Genomic DNA, 22,637 nt, shown 5'->3' with positions numbered 1-22,637 from the left:
CAGAACTTTTTCGCTGGGCTTCCGGTTTTCGGATACAGTTGCCCTCGACAGCACTCTCGCGTGTTTTTTACGGACAAAGCGAAGCTCCAGGAGACAACAATTTCAGGAAATTAGCGCATTGTGACGTCCCAGTGAGCGCAGAAGTCAACATCACGTGTTTTATCTCCTGAACTTAGACTGAGGAGGACCACAAAAACATGAGCAAGTCATCTATTTTTTAAAAAGTTGATTTTGCATAATATGTCCCCTTTCACATTCAATTCTTTTCTCACTCGATCACTTTAATTGCACTCTTCACTGATCCTGAACAGACTGTGAGAGGAAATAAATCATCTTGAAGCTGCAGGCTGCTGTGTCCTGCTCTCGCATGCCCTTTGAACACACAAACGTAATCTCACTTTGAAAATGATACTCAAATAAAGCGAGTGACATGCTGCATCCCTGCTCAGCAGCTCTGTGTTTGCTCGTCGCAGATAAGTTGTGATAATATCGAACGTTTATTAACAGAGTTTGGCCTCTTGTGGCAAAAGTCAGCGCACTTCCTCTGCTCTCGCCTCGCTCTCAGTGGGAGATTATCCTCCGTACTCACGCACACACACACACCAAAGAACACAATGATATCAAAGCATTTCACATCTCTTTGATGCTAATTACATGCACACATACACACACAGCAAAGAGGCAGATTAATTTCTCTTAAATTAAAATGACCATTCACACACACACACACACACACACACACTAAGTGAACAGTGCATGTTGACGTTGGCTGCTCAGAGTCACTGATCTCTGTGCCTCTTCAACTCCTTCCTCCTCATCTTTAATGCAGAATTTCACCCCCACCCCTGCATCTCCCATCCTCCCCCTCCTCCTCCTCCTCCTCCCTCGTGATGTTCTTTCTTTACTTATCAGCATAGCAGCGTTAATTACAGACAGATTATCTGACACAGCAAGATAACGCACAGACCAACGGGAAGTGGAACTGGGAATTTGAGGTGAAGGCGAGGAGCGTCAGTAACTTTAATGACCGGGGGACAGTTCTGACTGCAAACAGCAGTGGGTGATGTCAGGCTTCCTGCTGCTGCTGCTGCTGCTGCTGCTGCCAAAACGCTTAACCAAACTTTAACATGTGATGTAAATAATCTTGCTTTTTGTCAGTAATGATCTTAACAAACATTTCATTTTAGAAGGAATGGTACACGACAACCATAAAGAGTAGGTTTAAGACATCCTGTCTTTCTTCTTTAGGCTTCTTCCTTTAGCTGATCATCTGCCTCCATCTTGTCCTCTCCCTTGTGTCCTCTTCTGTTCCCCCAACTGTCCTCCTGTCCTCCTTCACAACATTCCTGAACCTTCTCTCTTCTCTTCCTCTTTTCCTCCTTCACGTGACCATATACCGTCTCACAAGCTTGACTCTCTTACTTTACCTCCAAACCGTTCAACCTGAGCTGTCCCTCAAATGTGCTCATGTCTAATCCTTTCCTGTTTTTTCTCCCCTTCCTTTGGCTTCTCTTTTGGAGGGGCCGACCCTCCTGATCTTGGGAGTGGCATTAGGAGAACACTGGATGTGGCCCCCTTAGTGGCTGGGGTCAATTTAGATTGTCCAATAAACAATGAGCAATGGCTACCTTGCTCAGAGGCCCCCTAGCCCTTGACCCGAGGGGATTTTGAACTGGCAACTCTCTGGTTGCAGGCCCAATTCCCTTCCCTTCCCTTCCCTTGTAGAATGTCTGAGATGAATCATGTCACAAAAGGAAACTTTCTAAAATGATCCTAAAGGTAAATAGCTGCCTGGTGCACATACATACACTACCGTTCAAAAGTTTGTGGTCACCTATACATTTTTTGTGTGTTTTCCATTAAAAGTCACACTTTTATTCATCAAAAGAGTTGCAAAATGAATAGAAAATATAGTCAAGACGTAGAAATAGAAATATTTTTTTTTTTTTCGTCAAAGAACCAGCAAAACTGTTTTCAGCTGTGCTAACATCATTGCACAAGGGTTTTCAAGGGTTTTCAAATCATCAAATAGCCTTCTAACGCGATAAGCAAACACAATGTACCATAAAGAAAAACAGCTAGAATAGTCGTTTACCACATTAACGATGCATAGAGTGTATTTCTGATTCATTTAATGTTAATTCGTTGAAAAAAGTAAGTGCTTTTCCTTCAAAAATCAGGACATTTCTAAGTGACCCCAAACTTTTGAACGGTAGTGAATAAATAATAAAAACTAATTGATCACCTTTTAAAAAAAAAAAAAAAAAAAAAAGATGTAATCCTGTTGCAGGCAACAGTGTTTACATTGACGACGGCCCTAACAGAGCTAACTGAAGGTCACATGACCGTACAGATGTCTTTTTAATCTACAAACAGAACAGCTGCAGGAATCAGACGGATATACAGCAGCAAACGGTAGATTTTATCTTCTGTATCAGTGACTTCTTTGCCAATGAAAGTTTTCCACAGGACAGTGTGGGTTGTGAAATATAACTAGTCACGACACGTTTTCTTTTAATGGCATTTATTACATTTCCTGTCAAGGATTCTGTGCACTGATACAGTGTGTTTGGCTGTTTGCAGGGTGAAAAAGGTGTAAAGCGCTTTCCTCTATAATCGCTTACAGACCATGAACGTCTGCTTCACCTTTTGCAGAGAGAGGACAGCGTTTGACGGGACGTGAACACAGTTCTTGATGTCTTGTCTCTGGTTTTGTTGTGGACTTGGGCGTCTGCGTTCCTTTTTTATCCACCGAGGCCTTGTGATGTGACGGACGTTTTCTTCCCACTAGCACTTTTGGTTTTTGAGACAGAATTAGAGGAATAGCTCAGCGACGTCCTGCTGTTCACAACGCTGCTGCCCACACAAACACATTCCAGTCACTTGATGGACCAGACAGACAGACACACACACACACACACACCAAAAGCTACACATACAGTGTCTCCTCTGACCTTAACCTTTCTTTACTCTCTCTCTCTCTCTGTGTGATGTTGTAGACCTTAACTGAACCAGTGGACAGTTTATATTGTGTATGTATAAGCGAAAACCCCCAAAAACCTTTGTTACTCCACACTTGAAGTACACCTTATCGTCAACGAACCTTCTCACACGTATACCACTCACTCTGACAGCATTGAAAGAATGTTTATAACTAAAGGTGATGAAAATAACACAGATGTTGTACAGTAAGGTTATGGATTTAATCTTCTCTAGAGATGATTCCTACGCTCACTACTCCCTTTCCTATTCCTGTCAGGGAACTACAGTGGCCTTCACATAGCACGCCATTTTAAAGCCAAATACTAATGGTAAATATATTTCATTTCTGCCAATAAGCCCTCCTCAATATTACACAGTGGACCTTTAACCCTCGATTTAACACTTGATATGACACTTCCTATAGTGTGTACCTCACGAATGTCTTTTTAGATCCCAGCAACATGGCAAACCTTATGAATTGTTGAAGGTGCTTCATACTAGTGATACCTCATGGTAATTCGTTTTCCAGTCTGAATCCCAGTGAATCTCCCCGTGTGTTGGTAGATTCCACCCTACCGCAGTCCAAAGACATGCAGATTGTGGCTACATCCACACACTACTCCATTTTATTTTAAAAATTTGTGAATTATGCTGTGCATATCGCCGATCTGGGAGCTTTTTTTTTAAAAAAGGGTCCGATGTTCCCCGTTTTTCCCAAAAAAAGGTCCTATGTTCCCCACTTTGTGGAAGCCTGGGTGTGGAGCTCCAGGGTAAAGGTTAGGGTTAGGGTAAGGGTTACAGAGAGAGAGTGAGAGAGGGAGTTTCCCGGTTTGTGACCTTTTTTTTTTGAAAAAGGTCCTATGTTCCCCGCTTTGTATGTGACCGGGGAACATAGATACGATCCCCGTCCACACTTCCCTTGCATTTTTTAAATACGGATGCTAGCACACCATTTTTGCTCACACCGCGTCCCGATTGGTTCGTATCAGCGACGAAAGACCACATGACAAGATGCTTTTAGACACAGACGTGCCCTAAAGTAGCCTGGGTTTGACGCAGTGACGACAGAGAAGCGTTGTGCGTTTGTATACATCCAACGTGGCAGCCACCGCATAGCAGCTGTCTTTCGATTCGGCTGTTGCTTCCAGTTTAAACTACTTTCGCCACGGCAAAAGTCCTTACACGCCATTACTAGATAGCCAACGCTCCGAGAAAACCACAACAAGCACGTTGTTGTTTTACGTCGCTCTGCATACGTCATCCGGATCATTGGTCTGATTGGTTGTAGGTCTGTCCAATTGCATTCATTTTGGCATTTTCATCTACATCCGTTGGTTTACGCCTCTTTAGAGTGGCCAGTGACTACACCTGTGTTTCAGGGCTCTCAAATGAGATTGAGATCCAGTTTTAGAGTAAAATTTTCAGGAAATGTCCGCAATGGGACCAGGAACAAGTGATTACATTTTGGGTGCGATCCGTAAACGCTATCACTATTTCTATTTGTTTGTTTTTTCTGTCTGTCTTTTAGCAACATAACTCGAAAAGTCGCTGACGGATTTGGATGCAATTTTCAGGAAATATCCGCAATGGGACCAGGAACAAGTGATTTTTGGGCGTGATCCATGGGGGTGGTTGGGGGACTGAGCTGCCATTGCGGAGGTCTGCGCTCTCCGAGTGCTTCTAGTTTTTAAATGAAAACGGAGTGTATGGATGTAGCTGGAGACTCTACATTGAATGTCTTTCTGTAAAACATTTTATATCATCTTTGTGTAAAATGGCCTTGCTGTGTTTGTCAGATGAACTGGAATCATCGTCAATGTTGTGTTAACGCAGTCAGAGATATAAAAGAGAGAGAAACAGCACTTTACTTACAACATAACTGTGGAGGTTAATACTTTAAAGGCGTGTTTACTTTGATATATGACACTTTGTGTTTGTCTGTCCCTTGCTTGGAGACTGCCCAGCAGTCTCTCACTCTCAACAGCCAGTTTTCAGTCCAGGCTGCAGGTCAGGGCAGGTAGGATTTAGTTAAAGTTGCATTCGCTGGCGCTTCGCTGTGCTTGCGTAACGCCCCGAGGACGGCTCCTCCTGTGTGATGGCGTTGAGATGATGCCCCTCTCTCCTCTCGACGGCCTTCAGCTTCACCTGCAGCTCCTGCAGGGCCTCCTCGGCCTTGCGCGTGGCCTTGCGGCTGTTCCTCAGGGAACGCTTCACCTTGCGAACGCGCTCCTTCAGCTGACGGTTCCTCCGCTCCACGGTGGCCAGGCGCTCCTGCATCTTGCGTCGCTGCTCCTCCTCCTCAAAGAGCGCTGCCTGCACCGAGGAACACAGCAGCTGTAGGGAAGAGGGAGAAGGAAAGTAATGACACGTCGCTGGTTATTTTTGAATCGGAGGTGAAGAAAATACAGAACCACAGCAGCAGATACACTACCATTCAAAAGTTTTGGGGTCACATCTACAGTTTTTTTGTGTGTTTTCCATTAAAAGTCACACTTTTATTCATCAAAAGAGTTGCAAAATGAACAGAAAATATAGTCAAGACATTGACAAGATTAGAAATAATGATTTTTAGTCAAAATAATAATGTTTTCAGCTGTCCTAACATAATTGCACAAGGGTTTTCTAATCATCCAATAGCCTTCTAATGTGATTAGCAAACACAATGTACCATTAGAACACTGGAAATAGGCCTCTATACACCTATGTACATATTCCATTATAAACCAGACGTTTGCAGCTAGAATAGTCGTTTACCACAGTAACAATGTATAGAGTGTATTTCTGATCCATTTAATGTTATATTCATTGAAAAAGGGTGCTTTTCCTCCGAAGATAAGGACATTTCTAAGTGACCCCAAACTTTTGAACAGTAGTGCATGAGTCCTGCCAGCAACAACTCAATTAGACTGCACACAGGGTAAGTGATTGCTCCGACTTTCAACCTGCATATAACTGATGAGGAAGGTGTGTTCAACAACCAACGTGTAGGTGCAATGTGAAGCTTCCTGCTGTATGTAGGCTCATAATTAAGCCGTATAATTAAGCTTGAAAATACTGCACCTTTGACTTTAGACTAGGTTTTTGTTGGCCAATAGTGCAGTGACTTTCTGCTGCCTCACAACAGAACCTGACTTTATCAGTTGGAAACGGGCAATGGTACTTGCACTGCACTGTGTGCCACCTTGTGTAAAATAGAGCCTCTAGAAACACATTTCCTTCAGCACAAGTCTTTTTTCTTCACTTAGTGTGACTGCTACTTCTTTTTTTTACAGTTTGAACTCTTTGCCTCGCTCATAGGAAGGCTCAGAGTCAGATGACCACCTGTCAAAACATCTGGGTGTCACCTGCCTGCTGTTTAGCATCATCTGTAAAAACAGTTGTTTGAGGACAAGTGAAGTAACACACACACACACACACACTCAGTAACACAGGAGGAGCTGGAGACAATGTCTCTTTTCTTCCAAAACTACATCAAGGCCACAGAAAGTTGAAGTTAGGGTTGAGTTTGTCATGTATTTTGAATCCACTGAAAGATGCGATATTGATCCCAAGAGTTCCCTGTTTTTCTGATGATGATGAGATTGATGACCTCTGAAAAACCAAAACATATCAGTGCACCTGGACCGTGTTAGTATAGAAACGGATTACTTCTCATATGGACCTACACCTCATTCTAACCCTAACTCTAAAACCCCTTAAGCCTAATTAAAGTTTGGGTGAAAATGTCCTCACAAAGATATGAATCAAAATGAGTCCCCACAGCCTACTTCACACACACACACACACACACACACACACACACACACACACACACACACACACACACACACACTGAGCTTTTAACAGCAAGCATCCACATAAAATGTTAATGAGTCAGAAAACTTGTTAAAGGTGTTTACATGACAGTTACAACCAGACTCTGTTCTCACCGTGGTTACAATTCAATCATTAGGTTACATGTAAACATAAAAATGTGCTGTTTCAGAGCTATTTGGGGGGGAATAATTATGTCGGTCATTTTAATGTGACCCATCAGACGCAGGCTACACAGAGAGTAAGTTTTAAATGTTTGCTATGAAAGTGAGCTTCCAGGAGTCTGGTGGTAAACACGGCTCAGCGTGTCGCTGGTAAAAGGAGACTTTGAACAAAAAGCTAATTGAAGGTTTTGGCAGAAAAGAGGAGGAAGTCTCTTGTCTGTCCTTCTGAGGGACGTCTGTTCCCACGAGGCTGAAACCAGAAGCAAAAACATCTCCCCATTCCAGTTTTAAAGGCTGCTTTGAATGAGTTCTTGGTTTCTCCAAAGTACTGGCAGAGTGATGTGACTTCAAGATCCTGTGGACAAAACCTAGATGTCAAGGGAGTGAAATTTCCTTTTCTTCTGCTTCATACCTAAAGTCTAAATGGCCGGGCCACAGAATAGTAGATGGAGATTATCCTCCATAAATTCCCGAAGCGAAACACCCGTTTGGTGTCCCGCCTTGCCTGAAGGTTGTGGTCTCTACATGTGGGAGCTCGTCTTCTGCACGATCCCTGTATTTAACCCCTGTCTGTGTGACCTCTGACATCATAACTCATCAGTAACTCTTAGCATCCCCTCAGCTCAAAGCTAAGGGGATGCTAAGAAGACGCAACCCAGGCCAGTTTCAGTCCGACTAAACGTATTTGACTCGCATTGCACACACATAATCTGGGTGTGACTGGGTCCCACTTAGAGAAATTTGAATCAGTCAAATTTGTTGTCTTTGTAAATGTATTTTAAAAGTCTGGTTTAAAGGTGAAGTAAGTAGTTTATAGTGCCATCTAGAGGAGAGGCTGAATTTTACAACAAAGAACTGCTCCTCTGCTCACCCCCTCCCTTCCCTGAGCGCTACGGTATCCGCAGCCGGTCAAATGTCGTCCTCGTTGTCTTTCTCCTTGTCAGCAGATGAGGTTCGTGAGGCGAGGGAGAGGGCGAGCTACCGCGGCCGTAGCAGACGAAGCGGAGAGAGAGGAGGCCGCTACAAGTAACGCGCACTTGATTTGTTCTCTCGCGTTTGTCCTTACAGGCTCCGGTAGAAACATGGCGTCTCGCTGCTAACAGTGGCTATGCAAGCGCGGTCCGCGACCATGTTGTTTTACATGACTTTTTGAAACACTACGAAAATGAAACAAAAACTATTATACAACGACTAGACAATGCAGGAGCACATAATATGTATAAAAGAGTGGAATTTGGGTCATATAAACCCATAAATACTACACATTGTCCCTTTAAGTCGGATATTTACGTCACATAATTGTAAGTCCTTATTTGGAACCATCTGCCACATTAACCAGAGTCTGGAATGAGGTTCCAACATCTGGTCAGCTTTAATAAATAACTTCCTGCTGCGTGAAAGGATTTGATTGATTGATTTTGAAAAGTCCATATGATGTGTTCAATGGCTGCTTTAGGGCATTTCTGTTTTCAACTTAAAGCTCACACAGAGTGGTCCTGTTGGGCATATATGTGAGTTATGGAGGTCTACTTACATACATTAACTTGTTTATATGGTCAAAAACCTCCTAGTTGCTGTAAACGAGCCGATAGAAATCCTCTTTTCTGACGCTGTTCGCCAGCCGCGATATTTCAGACTGAACTCTCGCACCCAGAAGACAGACTGTGTTGTGATTGGCCAGTACCCGGCCAAGTGACATATCCGCACACTTGCTCTCAGAAGCACAGCTCCCCCCTCTGGAACGGTGGATGCACTGCTACTGATTATCAAAACATTGTTTTAACAATGTTTAAAAATAGCTTCTTCACGACTCCCCGCCGTAGTCCCTTTTATGACTTTGACCTGGAGTCAGACCCAGAGTCAGAAGACACTGTCGCTCGTGAAACACCTCCACAACGGACGTTATTCTTCTTCTCCGGTTCAATGTACGCAACCGAATGTGCCCGGACTAGTGCCCGGGAGAACAGTTGTTTACGTAACCATAAAGGGTTTTTTCAGAGATCTCGCTGAGCCCAAGATTACAATAAAACACAGCGTTCTCAGCAATGGCTGAACTGTTTGTTTCGAAACCTCAGGGCTTCATAAACAAGGTAATGACGCAGATACACACTAAAAAAAACAGCGTTAATAGGAACTTCCGGTCTATGTGACCTTTAACATATATACTTCATATGTACTTCAACTCACAATCACACTATCACTCAACTAACAAAAATAATAAAGACGGCAATAGTTTGAGTCGCGCATGACCACAAATCTTGAATATAAACCTGTAAACTGAAGACCAGCGTGAAACGATTGTGGCATTTTCTTTGCTTCTTAACGATGGTTCTGCGTAACACTGGGAGAGAGTTTCATATAAAACCATCGTCGTGTCATTGCTTTGTGACCAAAGAACATTCAGATATGTACCCTCTCACAGTGTGTGCATACTGATCAAAGGAATTCCAGTATGTGAGGTGCGTCTACGTCCATTTCTGAGCTGCACAGCAGATATGAAGGTGTCAATTTACCATCATCACGCTTCTGTGAAATATTAAATTCACTTCTGAGGAACAGAACTGACCACAAATGTGCACCATATCACATTATGGCTAATGGCTATGAAATGTGCAACCCGGTCCAAAATCGCACCTGATATCCTCCAAGTGCCTGTCTCAAACGCTGCCTTGTTCTGTCTTGTTTAAGTCGTGACCTGCAAATATAAGTCACAGCGGGCGATAAACGCTTCAAAGATCTCTGCTTCAGACCTTCCTCCCTCTGTTGACAGGGTTCAGCTTATCTGTGCTCCCAGGTCATCGGGGTGTGTTGCTTCATGCTGACATGGATCGAGGCCGACACACTTTCAAACTGCAGCCTGTCAAAGATGGTGGACCTTTGCTATTAGACCATTGACCACTGCCCAGTCCTCATCCTGCCTGCCTCAGGGAACCAGAGGCACGCACCATGACCAATCTGTTACTGATATCATCTTCAACTTGCTGGGATGTGATCACTGATGCTGGAATTTAATTGAAGAGTGTTTTGTTGATTCTATTGATCTTGACTGCAATCGAGTCAGCATCACAACTCTACAAAGATTAGATGTTTACACACACGCTGGTTTGCACAAGACATTGCATTGACTCACGAAATCCAATCTTAAAGGTGCATTATGTAATAAATCTAAATCAACTGGCCATAAAATCCTCCTAATATGTCACAGAGACTCAGGAAAAACATCCATATAACAAACTGAACTCACCAACAACAACAGTACAGCCAGAATATTTGCATTAAAAAAAATCTTTTGCAGACTGCAAATCATTTTTATGTTTTGAAATCATGCTTTGGCATGTGGCGCCACCTACCGCCGTCTACCAATCACTGCAGTCAGTAGAGTCTCAGCTGCCGAGCAACCACGGGTTGCCAGTTACGTCAGAAAACGAAACCTAAAAGACCTTGGTGTTTTGAATTTGAATGTAGTAACAGTTTTTGGCCACATTCTTACATATGGCGCCTTTAAGGTAACCACAATTTAAATCATTCCTCAGACATGAGGTTCTGCCTCCTGACAAGGTCGGTGTTTATGCCAGAAAACGTCCCAAAGTGGTAACAAATACCAAAATAAGTATACACTGTGACCTCACTCCGCTGTCTTACGTTCCTCTCAGCCTCCTCAGCTTCACCACTGCAGATTCAGGACACAGGAATGTGCATGAGCGTGATGTCCTACCCTGCTGTCCTCCTGAGGGTCCCACTCAGGGCTGAAGGTGTGGAACGGCTGGCTCCCTTGGGTGCAGTTGGAGTACTGGAAGAGGTTGGAGAACATGCTCCTGTGCTCGGCCGTGTCGGGGAAGATGGCGTCCTGGAAGTTGATGCCGTGTGGGAGGATGTTGTAGTTCTCGTCCATCCTGCAAGTGGCACAAACAGGGAGGAATCGTGAGGAAAGAAACCTGTGAGAATTTCAAGTGTCACTAACCTTTTCGTTGCCTATATATGTATTTTCATTGTTTTCTTTAAGATAAACTGTGAAATAAGCAGTTTTTTGGGGGATTAGTTAACAACATTTACATTAAATGTAGCTCAAATTAGTGTTCTTAATAGCTCCTACCTCTTTTTTTCGTAAACCAATACCAGTATCACATCTTTGAGTCCCTACTGATCCAATATCAGTTGATAACAACACATTTACCACCTTGCCATAACTGTAACTAACTACAACATGACTCCGTGCTTTGTAAACTATTTGTAATAATTAAGTTTTTTGGATTTCATGTTTTTCTGATCCAGTGATTTACAGCAGTATTGGCCAGATACTGATATACAGTATCTGTGAATGCATGCTGCCTCACCTGAGGAAGAAGAAGTAGGAGTAGTTCTCCATCACCGTGTAGGACTGGCAGGACAGGTACCCAAGCCCTGTCAGGTTGAGTCTTGATCCGGTTGGAACCTCCAGCATGCTGCCCCAAGCCTGGTCGCAGAGCAGCTCCACCTCAGCCGAGTACAGCAGCCCTTCTTCTGCGCCCTCGTATCCATACCCAAACCCGGACAGCGAGTTGTACAGGCTTCCCGCCTCTTTACTCAGAGGCTCCCGGTGTATCGCCAGAACCCGAGCGTACACGATGATCTCCGCCAGCTCCGCTCGGCAGCTCTCGCTCAGCGGCCGCCACTCGGAGGGGAGCTGGCACCCGTGCGTAAAAGCGCCCCAGTGCGTAAAAACGCACAGCGCTGTGAGGAGGAGAGTCGTGGAAAACATCCCGAGGTGCCTAATGTCACTGAAACCTGATGTGATCGAATATATAAATGTTTGTTTTGTACAGATTTCATAAAATTACGTTTCAAAAAAACTTTTAAAAAACTTTCCCTGATAGTGTAAAGAAGTTCGTCTTGACCAAAATTCCAAAAACAACGTTTCTCACTGCATTTAGCTATTCCTCTCACAGCGACATCGCTATTTCAGGCTATTATTATTTTTATTATTTTAAAATACAAGAAAGAACTCATAAGAAAGCTGCACTGTTCTAACCTGTCGTTGTGTTTCATCTGTGTCTGCTGTGGGCGTGAGCAGCTGCTCCACAGTGCAGCGCACCGGTGCTGCGTTCAGGGACTGACGTGACGCACTGACATCTGAGCTTTACTGCGTTCAGGTGCCTTTTGTCGGGTAATGTTGATTCACCTTATTTTGAAATTGCTGAACCTGTTTGTGGTAACTTGGTTCCATATAGTAAAAACACACACTGTGACCATTTTACTGTTTATTCATATATTATCGTGTGTTTATTCAGTGCACGTGATGGTGCTGTGCAAGAAAGAGGAAGCGTTCACATTAGCCTGCCTGAAAACAGAAACGTCAATACAGAACATCAAGTCATTTTAAGTTTAATGTGGAAGAGAATAAGAAGAGTGTTAACTTTGAAAGATGTGGAAAGAAAAGGAACACCCACAAATACAATTTTTACAGTAAAAAACCCTGTGATGAAATCATGGAGCCAATGCATCGAGCTGATTTGTAAGGACATTGACATCCGGTTTTCAAAATAAAAAAAACTGAGAGCACTTTATCTCTGAGTGCATGCTTGAATGCATATTGTTGAATAGGAAAAATAATGGAAATAATAACTGGACTTTGCAACTGTATAAAGAGAGTTATCTAAAGATACTGAATAAGAATGAAAGATTCTGCCCGCCACTTGTTGTCTGTAGCTGGTTGTGCTTTGCATGTGTGGGATTCTGAAACGTCCTTAAATTCAGGACCATTATGGCTGTTTAGATTGCAAAATCTGCTAACTCACTGTAATGCAGTGTGCATGCCATTAAATAAACAATAAAGACTTTTGCAAGTCTTTATTGTTGAAGTCAGACATAATAATCACCCACACATCTTGCACTCGCTTCACTTTTTACCCACGGATTCAATTCTGCCAAAAAGGCCCTCTTATCCTCTCAGGTAGCCCACAGTGCTGTGTGAGTGCGAGGGGGAGTGGCTACAGTAGAGCAGCGTAAGCCAATGTGTGCTTCTTTTACTGATATATTTAACAATATATTTTGCATTACTTATCCAAACAATGTCAAACTTGGCACTGCACTTACTCGTGAGTAAGGTTTGAAATCAATCGGACCATCAGTTTGAATAACAGATAACAGACACACAGACATATGTTCCTGCAATTTATAGATAAATGGCTAAAAGAGGTGGATGCAGCGTTCAGACCCTACAGCCAGAGAAGGCTGGAGCTCAGTGTAAAAGATGGACGTGTGCTGTGCGGGCAAGTGTGGTTGTTCCAGCAAGGGGACGGAACACCATTTTATTGTGTTGGCCATGAATGGATGCTGACATTGAGAAGGATGTACAGTCCTGGCTGCCACACATGCCAAGAAAACAGGAATTCTCTGCAGCACCACTACACCTGTGGGAGTAGCCGGGAACACCCTGGAGGAGACTCACTTTGCACGCATTTGCATTCATCCTAGTGCAGTGTTATAGAAACGTATACATAAATCAACCTGATATTAGAGGAGTATTTTTTTTTGGTTTTCTAGTATGCAGGAAGTGATAAGGTCTCTTCAGTCTTCAGAATGATTTCTCCCCCCAACAAACACTTGGTTTTGGGCCTCCATTTATGGTCTGCTTTGAACCACACTGCCATCTAGTGAAGAGCCACATGCTACACACTGCATATTGTGTGTGTGTGTGTGTGTGTGTGTGTGTGTGTGTGTGTGTGTGTGTGTGTGTGTGTGAGTGAGAGTGAGTGAGAGATTCATTAATTAAATACGAATGAAGATGATAAAGCTGATGACATACCTGTTTGATATAGCACTAGCATTGGTATTCAAACGTTATTTGACAGATATTCCATCGGGTATATATTTATAAAATGTTATTATTTTTCCACGACATCAGTACGGGGCGTGTTTAGGGAATCTCCCATTTTCGGTTCCCCTGTCAAAGTGCAAGGTGACTAAAGGAAATTCCAGTTGACAGCTGACAAATGGCTCCGCCCTTCGCGTCTAGCTTTTAGCTGATGTATAAGACATGCGGATGAACCCGTCCCCTGTGTGGCTCTGCGCACACGCTGCCGCGCTCCATACACACATCTGCCACTTTTCTATGACGTCACTTCAAGGAAACGAGAACCACAGTGACATGCATACGTCTGAGCTGCGTCATACTATCTATAATCACTACAGTGTAAACCGGAAGTTTAGCAATTGCGCCTTTAAAGTAAAAGCCCTGACGTCCTTTGACAATCATACACATTTAGGTCAGCGCCAACATGTATACTTTTGATACCATCTGGCTTTTAACTGTATCATACTATGATATGACGAATTATATGTTAATTTTGTGTGCAAGATCGCTGACTGTAAAGAAAAGGCCTTTGCCTTTTGTACATTAGAAAGTCTTATTTTAAGACTGTGAAGGCGAAATATTTATATTATTTTTTCCAAAAATTCGTATCTAATATAAGATGTTTCTTATATGTCTTCTAGACACCCCGGCCCCACATAGCAGCGTGTGCTTTCATGTGCTCTTTTGAAAAACCAATACCGGAAGTAACGTGTACCTGCTCGGTGCTTGACGTGGCCACAAATCAGAAACGTCAGTACAAGGTTGTTGGACACGCTTAGGTTTCTGTCTCGAGTGTTTCCATGTGTTTTTGTTATTAGACGCAGTGACAGTGTTGAGCTCCGGAGCGACAGCAGGTGAGTTTAAACCTACAAACCCGTTAAACGCTTCATGTGACGCAGTTTGAGTTAGCTTTGAGTTAGCTTTGAGTTAGCTGCACCTGTGTGGTCGAAGTTACTGGGAACTTTTCAGTGTTTACCGGGAGCCTCGCGCTGAATAGGCCCACCCGAGGAAAGTGAAACTATAGTTTTACCATAAGAAATGTGATTTACAAACGTTATGCTGATATAAGTTGACATTACACGACGACAGCGAGGTAGTGTTTGCCTCTTTGGTATTCAAATACTATTCTTCAAGTGAGTTTCTGTTTCTGCTACTGTGTGTTGGAACAGTTGTTTTTATAGTGAGTCATGGTGTCAGTGCTGAAGCAGGAAACACCACTCTATCCTTTAATAAAATGGACTTGGCATGTGACTTGGAGATGAGCTCATCCTGTTTAGAGACTGCCGAGTCACCTGAAATGTCGTTATTTTCTTGTTGTTTACTAACTTTAGGTAGTAGATGTTTTTCTATATATTTATTTGATTCTACAAAAAAGTATATTGATTAACTAATGGAGGTGGTTTAGAGTCAGTTTTTACTCAGACGTATGTGTGTATGTGTGTGTCCACCGTTGTTGTTACCCTCTAATAACAAACGGGTAATACCTCTTTTGGACCTTTTTATGGGCATAAACACTGAACTTGTCAGGACCCCTAGTACGAATGGAGACAAAACCTGGTCCTAATGAGGCAGAACCTCACGTCTAAGGAACTGGTTGAAATGAAAATGGAAGATAAGATAAAGAAGCTCAAATAGACAATTGGCACATACAGATACTGATGCTGATTTACAATAATGAGATAAGTGTGTGTGCATGTTTGTCTCATGGTCTGTAAGTGTATGATAAAATAATCTAAGTATATGAGTAAAGCTAGAAATGTAATAACAGCCCCATTAACCATAGCAGTGTCAATTATTATAACAAATTATTTGGATTGTGAAAATAATAGCTAATTTTCCGTATGTGCATCATCCATCCATCCATTATCTACCACTTTCAGTTCAAAGATAATGATGTTTATGGGGGAGGGGGGGGCGCTGTCTGTGGTAATGTGTCTTTGATGAATCATTGTCATTTCTGCTCTTGTCCAGTCTTCTCTGATATCACTGATATATCATTTATTACTCTTGATATTTACCATATATTTAAACAACCCCCTCAGTAAAGATTCTCTGTGTCTTGTTGTCTTTTTTCTCCTCTTAGCATCATGGAATCTGGAGGTCCTGTTATGAATGGCGACGTATCTTGCTCCCCCAGTCAGTCGGGCACACTGGAGGAAACCCTGCAGCAGATGAACATCCTCATCCAGGAGAACCGTGACCTCAAAGGTGAGTGTGGTTGTGTGTCATCACTTAGATCCTTTTCAGACTTGGTATTAGCATCCATCCTGAGAGATCTGATCACAGGCAGATTGCAAACTAGTAGTCACACAAACCATGATCAGAGGTGGTTTGAGGACAAATGACACATTCCTGAGAGTAGTGTGAATGCAATCTGTCCTCAGGATGGATTATAGACCAGCTCCTCAGCTAACCTGCTCTGATCTGTAGCAGTTCCAGTTTTTCTGTACACGAATCAACTCCCATTCATGAATTCAATTGTATTGTATACAATTTCTTTTTGCAATGGATTAAGCATTTTTCACGTTACAGCAGCTCGAGTAGTAGTGCTTTTAATGGTGGGTCTGAACAGTCATACTTCAGGCTGTCCACATGCAATTTGATTACTGAAGGTGGATGTTAATACCAAGTCTGAAAGGAGTCTTGCGTGAGAGATGTGGTTGCAGCCGTCAACCATGAAGGACTTTGTCTAAGACATTATCAGGAATCACCCATATGTTTCAGTGTTGTAGTAATTTCACAGAAAGGTATTAACAGGGCTTAACAAAATGGTCATACTTCAAATGACTCGGCTTGTACAAAGTAGACTCATTGAATTTCTTGACATGTCTCTCACCCAGAGGCCCTGCGTCAGACCAACCTGACAATGAAGGAGCGGTTTGAGGGCCTGTCCGTGTGGCGGGAGAAGCAGCGGGAAGAGCGGGACTTCCTGGAGAAAAGGCTGGAGGAAGCTCGTGTACGTATAGAGGTGTTGACCCGCCACAACAAGGACCTGAGCAGGAGGCTTGAGGAGTCTGGGGGGGCAGGAGAAGCTCTAGTATGTATTCCTTTAAGAGATTTTTTAATGATAACAGTTTTCATTGCTGACATGTGATGTCATCTTCAGGCAACGTCATCAGAGCTGGAGGCCCTGCGTGCTCAGGTAGCCCGTCTGCAGGCAGAAAAGAACGATCTGGTGGCCATGAATTCGGAGCTGCGGCTCAAGGCGGACGAGTCGTCTGACTCGTTCATCGAGATCATCAAGGTGTCGGTGAGGTTCCTTGACATTTTCCATGAAGCAAATTAGAAATTACTCATTTGCCATCAATGTTCTCTGGGTTTTATGATGGTGGCAACGTCTGGAGGTAGTTGTTCTTTTGTCTGTCCCACTCATGTAAATGCGTTTTCTTAGAAACAGCATGAGGGAACATCTTCATATTCGGTGCATTGATATTCTAGGTCCTATGGTGTGATTCTGCAAAAAAGTTTTTTACCCTCTTGAAAATATATATTTCATAAAATATAGTTCAGCTGTATCAAATTTAAAGTTGTCACTGAAATTAAATTCTATCAAAGTAGTTTTAATCTATTCTGATCAAATACATTCAGTTTAGATTATGGCTGAAGGATTTGGGTGAATATATGATTTTTATGACATGTACTGAGATTTGATTTTCAAGATAAATTTACTGTTTTATAGATTAGGATAAAACCTTCAATACATCAATAGTTAATGCTTATGTATTGCATATTTTATTTGGCATGGAGCATAGAACAATAAAAAATAGATACAATTGCAGCCTTTGTGAATAGCTAACTGTGTTATTTAAATTTGTGATTTCATTTAAAAAAACAATCCCTAGTTTTGATTTCTAGTAAAAATACAGTTTCATTCTGAACTCTTAGAAATAAGGGTTCCAAAAGGGTCCTTCTACAAGGGCTGAGGTTCTACCTGGAACCATTTGCTTTCCTGAAGAAAGGGGTTTTCAAGGGTTCTTGGTAATACTAATGGTTCCAGTAAGCACCATTTTGATCTAGAGAACCCCCCAAAAGGGTTCCAGGTGGAATCTTTCTAAAAAAGGTTCTACCTGGGCTGCTTTTCTTCCCAGGATGATGGCAGTGGTGGTGCGAAAGAATTGTGCAGCACAGAGCGCAGCAGTCATCTGGACCTGAGCATGACGGCGTCCCGGCTGGACAACAAGGAAGTGACAGTGAGCCAGCTGATCCAGTCGCTGAGGAACGAGACTCAGCGTGGTGATCAGCTGCAGGCAGAGCTGCAGGACTTTGCTTCCAGGTTAGACCGCTTAATGATTAACAGAAAAGTCGACAACACCTATGTTTCTGTTTCATGTTTCCCAGTTATCCCTCTTCATTCACGTTTAATTTCTTGTAAGCAATTCATGTGTCTTGCAATCTGTCCCTTTTTCTGACAGAATTAGAGAGCTGGAGAAGAGAAAGAGCAACAAAGATGAATCAATACAAACAACCCAGCCAGACCCCAAGGAGGACAAGGTAATTTTACATTTTACACATCATCTTTAATAAATACTAAATACATCACTTTTTTACCTGTTGATCACACTAACATTTTGCATGAAAAGGAACCTGTATCTGATTTTCTTGATGGACACACTTGCTGTTCAAGTGCTATAAAAATCATCTTGTAGCTGCGTTTCAGATTCACCCTTTTTAATGTATTATTGTTGTCTAAAAATACATATTGTATTATCAAAGGATGTAAAGCTTCTGTAATAAATGTAGTCTAGGTCTATTTTCATATGTCTAGTTTAGTGAGATTTTGTATTTAGGCTTCAAATACGTCCAGTGGACATTTGTGTATTTTATTGTGCAAAAATAAATAAAACGGAAATTAAAATCCATCCATTTCATGTTTCTATGCCATTCTGAAAATGCTCAGGCAGCGTCAGAGGTGGAGAATCTCAAGTCTCAGATGATGACGCTGTTCAAAGAGCTGCAGCAGGCGCAGAACAAACTGGATGAAGCAGAAGGCATGAAGAAGAACCTCCAGGACAAGTTAGTGCCCCCCTCACCCAATGCAGATGGAACAAAACCTGAAAATCGAAACGTGTCCTGTTTTTTTTTTATTATTATTAAATTTAATATATAACCTTTTGCTCTATGCAGATGCCGGGACGTGGAGCAGGACGTGGCAACTCTGAAGGCTCAGCTGGTGGAAAAACAGGCTGTTCAGTCAGAGAATGACCGGCTGAAGCTGCAGCTGGACAGCATGCAGGCCCAGAGCCAGCTGGAGCAGAAGAAGGCAGGAGAGGAGAGGTCAGCGAACACAAATATAGCTCACATACAGATATCAATAGGCCGAGCAACAATAGTTTCAATTTTGAAACTGTTATTTTTTTCAGAACTATGAGGGCTCACTGTAAATATCACAACAGCTTACAGCACATTTAGTACAAAGTGTACTACATGACCTTCATTGGAAAGCCACCATGTGAGTCTTTCTCTGCAATGATAAACATATCTGATTACCAGTAACTTCCTTCCTCCCTCTCTCACAGAAACAACCTCACTCAGCTGAAGGATGCTTACACCAAACTGTTTGAAGACTACAATGAGCTCAAAGAGGAGAGGAAGAAGAGAGAGGTACATTTATGTTGGATGTTTTTTGATTGTTAAAAAAGCATCTTGTTAGAGGGTGGCTTAGGTTTGTTTTTGTTGTTTTATTTTATTTTTGAGTTAACACATGGTCACTTTTCTAAAAAAACAACAAAAAAGCATCAATTTAACTCCATGTTTAACACCAAGAGATGATATATTTTCTGGACTGCGTTATACTGTATATACATTTGTTGCATTTTTTTGTTTGTCCTGGGTACTGGGTATTCCCATAGGTATACAGTATGTATATAATCACTCTTAGGTAATCATATACCTTTTGTAGCCTGACGGTAAGTCTTTATGTACTGAAGGCAAAGGCCTTACTTAATAGAGGCTGCCATCTTGTGCTGCCATGTTTCTACCAGCCTGAGCATGCATTTTGGTTTTTGAAGCAAAAGTTTACTATTTTGACATAGATAATCCTGCCCCTGTTGTGGCCTATAGTAGGAACAATTGCAAATGAAATCCAGACGTGATTGACTTTTGCACTCTGGTCCTGCAGTCCCAGCTGGTGAATAAGGGGGTGGTGGACGACCTGCAGGCCCGACTGACTGCCGCTGAAGAAGCCTTAGCTGCAAAACAGATCAAGATTGATGACATGAAGCAGGAGATCTTTCAGAAAGAGAAGGAGCTGGAGACCATATCTGTTTTCCAAGCTCAGGTAAGCGGTACACCCAGCGTTTACCAAGTGCGGACATCTCCCTGTTTCACAGTTTGCTCATCGTTCAGTTTTGTTGTCTTCTGTGTTGCAGGCAGAGGTGTACTCCTCAGACTTCTATGCTGAACGGGCAGCGAGGGAAGAAATCCATGCAGAGAGGGAACGTCTGGCTGCTCAGCTGGAGTATGTCAAGAAGCAAAATGCCCATATGCAAGATGAAATGGAGTCACTTGGCAGGTATGGAATCAAAAGTACATTTCCACAGTATCCTAACGATGGAGACCATTTATCAACACAGACACTTTCCTTGTCTCTGACCACAGGCACTCGTTGAACGAGATGAAGATGAGACACGTGTCTCTCGGAGGAAATCCACATGGAGCTGGTCCATCTCTGGTTGGAAGAGGTACAGTTTGTTTATTTACCCTCAGCCTGACCCTTCAAGTATACAGGCTAATCCCTGGCTGTTCTCTAATCTTAAGGACCCAGGCAGTTGCCTACTTTATCTACGCTGTTTGAATACTCCAAATACTACAAAGAGCTCCTTTCATTAAACCACAAAGAAAATGTGCATGTTTTGATGTACAACACAGTCTGGAAGTTAGTGCTGGTTTGCAGTGTAACTGAAAAGTATTTATTCAGCAGGTTCAGGTTTTTAATCAGTGTCTCTGACTCTCAGGTACTGACTGGCAGCAGGGCAACATTCCTGAACACGCCTGTCCCAAGTGCAACGAGATCCTGCCAGATCTGGACTCTTTGCAGATTCACATCATGGACTGCATTAACTAGATCTCGATTGTTATGAGTGTCTATGACAACAGCAGCCACTAAGCACCTTAGTCTGAGTCTTCCTCCACTTGAACCAGTACCTCTTCTCTGTCCGATGTGACAATACTCCTCAGATACCCCACTACAAGACACCTTGTTTTTTTCCCATGATAAATACACCAGGTGTGTCTGAAAATGATGTGTGAAGAATAAATCATATACAGTTTGCTGTGTAAATGAAAACTGCTGAAAAATGTCATGCTCTGTCGTTAGGATGACTGCAACAGAGGCAAAATATGGAAATATTTAAGGAAGAGCAACTAATGAGTTGTCAGATTTGCTGCCGTCTCCCTGTCACAGTTAATCAAAATTAAGGCTTTATGTATTTATTTACTAAGTTAGCTGCTTAAGGCGTTTTTCTCATCAAGTTACAGTGAAATTCTTGCTCAGAAATTATATTTTAGTTTTTCACTAGATTTTGGTAAAGGTGCACCATGTAGTCATTTTACTATGAAGATTTAGAAGAAGTCTTTTATTTTATCTTTGCAAATGCCTTTCTATGATTGTATGATACACTGTATATACAGGGGTCACCAACACCCTCCTGATTAATGTGCTCTGTATGTGCAATTCTGTGAATACAAATAAAATGATTTGCAAACACCTGTCAACTTTTATTCATGTGAGGAAACATTTTTATTTTCTAAAAAAAAGAAGGGAAAAAGAACAACAACAAAAAACAATGTGATAATGTGGTCAAACACAATGCAGCTTTTCCCATTTTACAAAAAGTGCAGCCCCTTTGTTTTATTTGATTATTTTAGATTAGATTTTATTGATCCCACACTGGAGACACAAAACAATGTCAGAGGTAGACAAGAAAAAATATAAACAAAAGTATAAATAAAATTGTTTATTTTTATATTTATGTATTGTATATAACCCTATATTATATATACAAACGGGATGCTTAGAATCAGCAATAAAACCTGTTTTTCCGATTTAAAATTGCTTTATTTCGTGTGTATATAAAGATGTTTTCGTCAGGCAAGTCGCCGGGCAGCTAACAGAAAATGTTGACAACACAGCGGGGTCCTTCATTTAGCGCCAGTTTAGATTCTCTCTCCGGCTGTCTCTAAATGGAAGGACACGGACTAAATGAGACACTTTCGTGAAACGGAATTGTATACAACTCCGTGCGATATCAAAACTGGAAAAAACGAAACACATTAACGGGTTGGGAGTGATCGTATCGTCCTGCAACGTCGCATTTGAGCTGGAAGCGGACACGAAGCTGTGCCATTAAAGAGTCGGAAGTAAGTTGCCTGTTTTCATTACATCTCAGCAAATAACAAAGTAGGAAGCTTAATCTCTAATCTGTAGATTTTAAACTCGACAATTAGTTCATTGTCAATAAGGCCACATTATCTCTCTCTTTGGAGAGGAACCTACATATTTTACTTCACTCTTCACTTTTACTGGAGTAATGGATTCACAATTGTGTTTGTGTCTTTGGTCAGATCGTCACCTGGCTGTACAGATAAAACATTGTGCTGGGCAGAAATACAGTAATCAGGCATATTATTGCAAAGCACATTTCTTCAACACATAAGAAAATATAACACAAAATAATTGACATGTTTCACTCAGTCGCAAAAAGTATCTTTAATTATCTCCTTTATTGGGCTGTCAGAGTCATAATATTTAGCTGGCATGTATTTGACATATAAATCATTTGTCATCTAATTGCAGGCTGCTGAATCTGTCGGGCTGTACCTCACCTGATCACCTGACGTCAGCCCCA

The 22,637-nt window shown here is 42.1% G+C and overlaps 2 protein-coding genes across 2 annotated transcripts; one reads left to right on the top strand and one right to left on the bottom strand.

Annotated features, from left to right (window-relative positions):
• Window positions 1-5,010: 5,010 nt before the first annotated feature.
• Window positions 5,011-11,697, bottom strand: ccdc3a (coiled-coil domain containing 3a; the record flags this gene model as incomplete). The annotated part of the gene is made up of 3 exons (XM_083906536.1): window positions 5,011-5,316; window positions 10,675-10,852; window positions 11,294-11,697. The coding sequence occupies 3 exons, from the start codon at window positions 11,695-11,697 to the stop codon at window positions 5,011-5,013; spliced, it is 888 nt and encodes a 295-aa protein (XP_083762662.1).
• Window positions 11,698-14,514: 2,817 nt separating this feature from the next.
• Window positions 14,515-21,494, top strand: optn (optineurin). Its single transcript, XM_083906542.1, has 13 exons — window positions 14,515-14,645; window positions 15,875-15,999; window positions 16,632-16,828; window positions 16,898-17,041; window positions 17,880-18,064; window positions 18,204-18,282; window positions 18,689-18,804; window positions 18,916-19,065; window positions 19,308-19,392; window positions 19,910-20,068; window positions 20,160-20,302; window positions 20,389-20,471; window positions 20,745-21,494. The coding sequence occupies exons 2-13, from the start codon at window positions 15,879-15,881 to the stop codon at window positions 20,852-20,854; spliced, it is 1,572 nt and encodes a 523-aa protein (XP_083762668.1). The 5' UTR covers window positions 14,515-14,645; window positions 15,875-15,878; the 3' UTR covers window positions 20,855-21,494.
• The last annotated feature ends 1,143 nt before the right edge of the window (window positions 21,495-22,637 follow it).

Source organism: Microchirus variegatus (assembly GCF_963457635.1).
Source record: "Microchirus variegatus genome assembly, chromosome: 20".
Lineage (NCBI taxonomy): Eukaryota > Metazoa > Chordata > Actinopteri > Pleuronectiformes > Soleidae > Microchirus > Microchirus variegatus.
This window is presented reverse-complemented; position numbering and strand designations above follow the sequence as displayed.